Source organism: Neoarius graeffei, chromosome 8 (assembly GCF_027579695.1).
Source record: "Neoarius graeffei isolate fNeoGra1 chromosome 8, fNeoGra1.pri, whole genome shotgun sequence".
In the NCBI taxonomy this organism is placed as follows: Eukaryota; Metazoa; Chordata; class Actinopteri; order Siluriformes; family Ariidae; genus Neoarius; species Neoarius graeffei.
Window position 1 is genome coordinate 27318106 of NC_083576.1, and position 7500 is coordinate 27325605.

Genomic DNA, 7500 nt, shown 5'->3' on the forward strand with positions numbered 1-7500 from the left:
TCCTGTATTAAAAGAAAAAAAATAATCACATTTGACCAATCAGATTTGAGAATTCAGCAATGCTGTAGTATAAATTATTTTAAAATATCAATGTTTAGATTTCATGATACCCAAATATAAATGTTGAACCTCATCTCTTAAATGCAAAATTAAGTAAAATACTTTGAGTATGATGGTTGCTCAAACAATTTACATACTTTTCCTCCTTTTCAACATTAATTTCAGGAAGCCTGCAGTTGTAACAAAACATACAGCTGTAAATGAGGCCGAATCTGCAGATGAATGTGAGCAAGATTGTGTCGCTGATAATACTAATGATGCCACAATTGATATGGAAGAGATACCAGAAGGTAAGTGTTCTTACAGGGATGTTTGACAGATGTATAGTTCTGGTCTAGACGTGTGTGTGTGTGTGTGTGTGTGTTTACTTTGTGTCTGTTTTGTACGCAGATGTCGTTGTGGTGAAGCCAGAACCTGTCAACAATGAAGGAAAAGATGAATTCAAAGGCCCAGAGTTCCGTAACAAAGGAGGGAGCAAAGTCAAGGAAGAGAGTCAGAGGCGGCGTCCTGGTAAGGCACTATTGCGCGCACATTTTTGTGGGGTTCCTCCACCCCTCTTTTTTGCTTTATTTTTCTGTTTTTCTCTTTTGCCCAGATGAGCACCTTGAAGAGATTAGGTCCTCGAGAGTTAATTGCACTGCGTGTGGGCAGCAAGTCAATCATTTCCAGAGGGACTCTGTGTATCAGCATCCTGTGCTCCAAGTTCTTCTCTGTAAAGTAAATATCCCAGAGCTTACTCCAAGCATCAGCATGTCTGTGGTGTTTGCACTGAGCACTTGGGATTAACACTGTTTTCCTTCCAGTCCTGTTTCAAGTATTACATGAGTGATGACATCAGTAAGGATGAAGATGGAATGGACGAACAGTGCAGGTCAGTCTGCAAAACAGCTTGAGGACATGCTGAGTTTGGGGAAATGGTAATGTTAATTAGACTCCCCAAAGTGCACACCTGAAGAGGAAACATCTCAGTGTTAGCACAGGTGGTCGCTCTTTAAGGTGGGTTGACTAGCCTTAGGGTGGCCATTCATAAAACAAACCTGAACCATATCTTAAAAGGGCAAATTATATTAATCAAATACACCATGCACTGAGAGGCTCCGATTGAAATCATGGATTCTCTGAGGTGGTATAGTATTATTTTCTGAGGGGCATAGCTAGTCACCAAAGAGGATCCATAATTCCTGGTGCCTCTCAGTGCATGGCATATTCGGTTTTTATTCTATCCACAGGGGCTGCACGGTGGTGTAGTGGTTAGCGCTGTCGCCTCACAGCAAGAAGGTCCTGGGTTTGAGCCCCATGGCCGGCAAGGGCCTTTCTGTGCGGAGTTTGCATGTTCTCCCCGTGTCCACGTGGGTTTCCTCCGGGTGCTCCGGTTTCCCCCACAGTCCAAAGACATGCAGGTTAGGTTAACTGGCGACTCTAAATTGACCGTAGGTGTGAATGTGAGTGTGAATGGTTGTCTGTGTCTATGTGTCAGCCCTGTGATGACCTGGCGACTTGTCCAGGGTGTACCCCGCCTTTCGCCCGTAGTCAGCTGGGATAGGCTCCAGCTTGCCTGCGACCCTGTAGAACAGGATAAAGCGGCTAGAGATAATGAGATGAGATGAGATTCTATCCACATTCACTGGATATGAGCAATCGCGTGCTCTGATTGGCTACTCTACTACTAGGCTATCAGCTCATGTACCGTGAGTAGAGAAAAACAAAATGGTGGAGCATGTTGCTGAACCAACCGAGGACGAAGTAAAAGCTCTATTCGAAAACAAAACCCCAAAAAATACAAAATGCAACAAAATATGGAAAAAAAGTATTTAATGGTAAGATTGTATTCCCCCCTCCCCCTCAAAGAATAATTATTATAGCAGTAGTTTTTGCAAATTGCTTCTGTCATTTTGCTGGTTTGTTTACGTTCAAAGTGGAAATTATTTTGTTGGATGTTTTGTATAAAGGTTTTATTTATTGAATTTGCCTAAAAATAAAAAGGCTCTTTTTCTCAAAATACAGTGAATAAAACAGTTATTCCACTCAAGCTTGTCATACATGGCTGATGGCCTACTCGGCACTACGCGCCTCGTCGGCTGTCAGCCCATATATGACTCGATTTCGTAGAATTACCATTAAATCCCTCATCAAAAAATTCCAAACCAAGTGTTAAGATTGAATCTCGGCATCAACTCACTGCTTCACTGCAGCCATGTTTGTTGTTTATGTCGGAGCAACTTTTGACCTGCGCATGTGCAATATACCATGCTATCGCCTGCCTTGCTAGGCCTGATCATGATGCATGGATCTACACACACACACACACACACACATGCTCGTGGAGCCATAGCTGTGACTTGAGTTGGTTCCTATACTGTTATTTTTGGTATTTGAAAAAGAGATCAAGTAGTACATAATTACTGACTCATAAAATCAGAAAGCTGTTAAAGGAATAGTCCACCGTACTTCCATAATGAAATATGCTCTTATCTGAATTGAGACGAGCTGCTCCGTGCCTCTCCGAGCTTTGCGCGACCTCCCAGTCAGTCAGACGCAGTCAGACGCGCTGTCACTCCTGTTAGCAATGTAGCTAGGCTCAGCATGGCCAATGGTATTTTTTGGGGCTGTAGTTAGATGCAACCAAACTCTTCCACGTTTTTCCTGTTTACATAGGTTTATATGACCAGTGACATGAAACAAGTTCAGTTACACAAATTGAAACGTGGCGATTTTCTATGCTATGGAAAGTCCGCACTATAATGACAGGCGTACTAACACCTTCTGCGCGCTTCGGCAGCGCATTGATACGGAGCTCAGATATCAATGCGCTGCCGAAGCGCGCAGAAGGTGTTAGTACGCCTGTCATTATAGTGCGGACTTTCCATAGCATAGAAAATCGCCACGTTTCAATTTGTGTAACTGAACTTGTTTCATGTCACTGGTCATATAAACCTATGTAAACGGGAAAAACGTGGAAGAGTTTGGTCGCATCTAACTACAGCCCCAAAAAATACCATTGTCCATACTGAGCCTAGCTACATTGCTAACAGGAGTGACAGCGCGTCTGACTGACTGGGAGGTCGCGCAAAGCTCGGAGAGGTACGGAGCAGCTCGTCTCAATTCAGATAAGAGCATATTTTATTATGGAAGTACGGTGGACTGTTCCTTTAAAACTATTGATTTATGTGGTTATTTTAATGTGTTTAGTTGAAAATTCCCTTGGATGAAATTTGAATGTTTTTGTTTCGATTGTATAAATTACTTTTATATTTTTGTTTGCCTTTATTGTTTAAGGAAAAAAAAGACTTGAGTCGGCCGTATAGCTTGAAATTGTGATGTCAGTTCATGGTATATCCAGGATATACCATTGACTGACTCTCGCCGTATCCATTTTTTTAATTTTGACGTCACAAGATACATTGGTTAATTAATTAATGGTGGAACTATTTTGTCTCAGGTGAGCCATCTTTGGCCAATCCCTGCACGGGAACTTTTTCATGAGGGATATGTCTAATATACGGTGAATAATTGTCTGAAGGGTGGCGTGGTAGTGCAGTAGGGAGTGGGGTTTCATTCTGAGCTTTGATTACTCTGTGAGTTTTGCACATCCTTGCCGTGTTTGTGTGGGTTTTTCTGCATGTTTTCCGGTTTCCTCCCACTGTCCAAAATCATGCATTATTGGTTGGCTATAGCAACCCCACCCACTGATGTGACAGTCTTCACTCTGAGTAAGTTTGCTATACTGCTCTGGTCTGCTAACGGGCATTGCTGCGAGACTGGAATTGAATACAAATAAATGCATGTGCAAGCTCACTCTCTGGAGCAGTAGGGAACCCAGCGTTTTTTGTAAGAGAGTTGGATTCTCCAGTAAAGATCCTAATTCATCAATTACTGCCCAAGTTCTGTTTGTCATTTGTACCCTAAATTATTTGCATTCCACTGTTGGTTTTAACTTTTTAAAATCTTCCTTTTATACCATATTAAATATTTTGGCTACTATTTGGGTACCCAGCAGAGGTGGAAAAACCCGGGTGCAGAAACTAAAAACCCTGCCATATTTTCGCTCCAGCCAATTCAGTGAACCAGCTGATCCTAATTACCACATCCCCTAAGCCAGGTTGATGAGCTGATTGGTGAAATCACCTGTGTTGAGAGCACAGGCAGAAGGAAAACCTAAGCAGGACTTTTACTTTGTCAATCCAGTTTTTCCACCTCTGGTACCCAGTGATCTCAAAACAAAAAAAAATGAAATGCTTTTTGTTGTGGACTAAATGCAGACGTGGCATGTCTTCTGTTTATTAACCTGAATAATCCTAACTTTGTCGTCTTCCAGGTGGTGTGCTGAAGGAGGAAATCTCCTTTGTTGTGACTATTGTAGCAATGCGTTTTGCAAAACATGTATTCTACGTAACCTTGGAAGAAAGGAGCTGTCTGGAATCATGAATGACGATCATAAGTGGCATTGCTATGTGTGCCAACCTGAGCCACTTCAAGACCTTGTTGCAGCTTGTGAGAAGGTTCTGAGAAATCTGGAATGTATGAAAAAGCCAAAGGGAGACCATGACAAACCGAGACGTGACAGTATGAAGCACAAACAGGGCAAAGTTAAAAATTCAGCTCTCAATGGAAAGGATGTTAATTTTGATGGATCAGGGACACTAACCTTTTCTTACAAAACATTAAAGGTTCCAAAAGAACTGGTCAAGAAGACAAAGAAACTGATTGAGACAACAAATGGCTTGAACAGCACATTTGTGCAGTTTATCCAGCAGGAACCGGTCTACCTTGGTGATAACGTTGTCCGGCACAGGCATTTGAAAGCGTTCAGGTCTGTTTTGGCTGACTTGAAAAAGGTCCATGCGTCTTTAGAGGAAGCGCTAGATGAAGAGTTTAGAAACCTAGAGGTCTGCAGCAGAGAGGAAAACAGGTCAGCGGTTAATCCGAATGTATCTAACACAGTCCCCAACTCTGAGCATCTTGACCAGAGTCAAGATACTCGGGTGGTTCTGGATGGCACCACAGATCAGGTTCCAGTAGCGTCAGAAGACAACATGGATGAGGAAAACACAGTTCCAGCTGATGTAGAAATGGCAGAAGAAGCCGTATCCTCAGCAGAAATTCCAGCCAATGAATTTGTAGAAAACGAAGCTACTGCGAATGTTGATAACGGTGAACCTGACTGTGAAGATGATGGATCAGCAGCAGGTGAAGTCTCTCTTGACAAAGACATTGTGTCTATACCTCCATCTGTTCCTGAGGAACTCTTTGAGATGGTTGAGAGTCTTTCAGATTGTGTAAAACAAGAGGGTGAAAAGGACTCTCTTGATTCTCCAGACAGTACATCAAGTAAGACCTCACTGTCTGATGGAAAGTCAACAGAATCCACTAAGAGGTCTGCAAAGATGAGTAAAAAACTTGTTGTAAAGCTCACCCCTATTCCTCTTAAAATTACCATCAAGAAAGATGAAAGCAAGTCCCAGTCGAAAGAAAAAGATGGTGCTCTGTCACCAGACGAAAGCAGGCGTTCCCCCAGGATGAAGACCACCCCTCTACGCAAGTCATGTGAAGGGAGGAGTCAGAGTAGATCCGATGGTACAAGAGCAAATGACGACTGTGACACTTCACAGATTCCAGTTTCAGCCGGTATGTCGGACTCTGATTCGGATGAAGTCCCCGAAGTCCTCCGGCAGGTAGAAGACATGGAGGCTGGCTCAGACGAAGAGGAGGCAGAGCCTAACAGCAAGTCTGTGGATAACGCTGCACGGAAAGATTCCACTGACCAGCCCTCTGAAAAGACAGTGAAGCGCAAGCTCATTGCATCCTCCTCAGATTCAGAAAGTGGTGTGAAGTCATCGACAGTAAAGAAACAAGCTGCCAAAAAAAAGAAGGCTCAAGAATCTGATTCATCCAATCATGACTCAGATCTTGAGAAGGAGCTCAAGAGTTTAAGCAAGCTGAATACTACGAAGAAATCGTCTAAACGAGGCAAGGACGAAGATGCGAGCAAGAAGGAGGGGGATGAGGCCAAGAAGGAAGGTCAAAAAGGTCCGAAGAGATCATTTGCGCGTAAACGGAGGTCACAGAAAGGTAAAGAAAAGGTCACAATGGATTCGTCCTCCAGTGAGGAAGAGGAGGAGCAGGCAGCAGACTCCGGGGAGGATAGCAGCGATCAGCAGAAGATAAAACCTATTCTCGAGTCTGTGATGCCCCACACGGATGCTTTCCATCAGTCATCAGGTCAGTCAGCTGAAAATGATCAGCTTCTTGTTTTTTTGCTCTGTATAGTAATCGACAGGATCAGCATCATATTACTTGAACGTTTTCCTGTGATGTACAATATGCGTCATGAGATAGATTCGCTAACAGACTGACAGTTAAAATATTAAAAGGTAAGTTCAGTTATAATTTTAATGTCTCGAGAATGTTATTGAATAATGAAGGGGGATCCATTTAAAAAAATACTGTTTAATTTGTAATATTTATTGCAATATTTTAACAAATGAATAAATAAAAATATGGAAAATGTGGCAAGTATTGTGATACCTTCAGAAGAAAATTGTATTGTGAAATACTTTACGATATCAATTATAATACACCGTCCCCTCCTAAAGTATTGGAAGGGCAACTCATCATTTTAAACACCTGAAGACATTTGTGTTTGAGATCCAAAGATGAATGAAACAATACATCAGAATTTTAGCTTTCATTTTCTGATATTTACATCTTGCTGTGTTGGACAACTTGGCAGACCACCCAACCTTTAGGTGAGCCAAAGTATTGGAACAGGTTGTCAAAGTACATAACATTTTAATATTTAATTCCATATCCCCTGTTTGCAAGAGCTGCATCAAGCCTGCAATCTACGGACATCACCAAACTGCGTTGTTCTTGTGTGTTTCTTTTTCAGTTGTTTATTTTAACAGGTTTCTGCCTCCAGTCTCCACTTCAAGAGGTGAAATACATGTTCAGTTGAGTTGAGGTCCGGTGATTGATTTGGCCAGTCTAAAACCTCCCACTTTTTTCCCCCCAATCAAGTCCTGTTGTGTTGGTAGTATGTTTTGGCTCATTGTCTTGCTGCGTGTAATTACTCCCAGTTACACTGGATGCATTTCTCTGTAAATTGACAGACAGAATGTTTCTTCAGACTTGAGTTAAATTTGCTGCTACCATCATGAGTTACATCATCAGTAAAGATGAGTGAGCCAGTTCCGGAAACAGCCATGCAAGCCCAAGCCATACCATTACCTCCACCGTACCTGACTGATGAGCTCGTACATTTTGGATCATGAGCAGATCATTTCTTTTTCCATGCTTGAGCCTTTCTATCACTTTTTGGTCAAGGTTAATCTTAGTTCCAGAACTTTTGTGGCTCACCTCTGTATTTGCGAATTCTAATCTGACATTCTGATTGCTGAAGAGTGGTTTGCATTGTGTCTTGAGATTTCTGTGCTCAAAGTA

At 42.2% G+C, this 7500-nt stretch overlaps 1 protein-coding gene across 2 annotated transcripts in view; it reads left to right on the forward strand.

The window, feature by feature from the left end:
* atrx (ATRX chromatin remodeler) overlaps nucleotides 1–7500 on the forward strand; it is a 117295-nt gene that overhangs the window by 19587 nt on the left and 90208 nt on the right. For both annotated transcript variants that reach the window (XM_060927506.1, XM_060927507.1), the window contains exons 5-9: nucleotides 226–350; nucleotides 451–570; nucleotides 656–777; nucleotides 864–931; nucleotides 4376–6279. In XM_060927506.1, coding sequence (XP_060783489.1) covers nucleotides 226–350; nucleotides 451–570; nucleotides 656–777; nucleotides 864–931; nucleotides 4376–6279 — 2339 coding nt within the window. The remainder of the gene's footprint in view (nucleotides 1–225; nucleotides 351–450; nucleotides 571–655; nucleotides 778–863; nucleotides 932–4375; nucleotides 6280–7500) is intronic.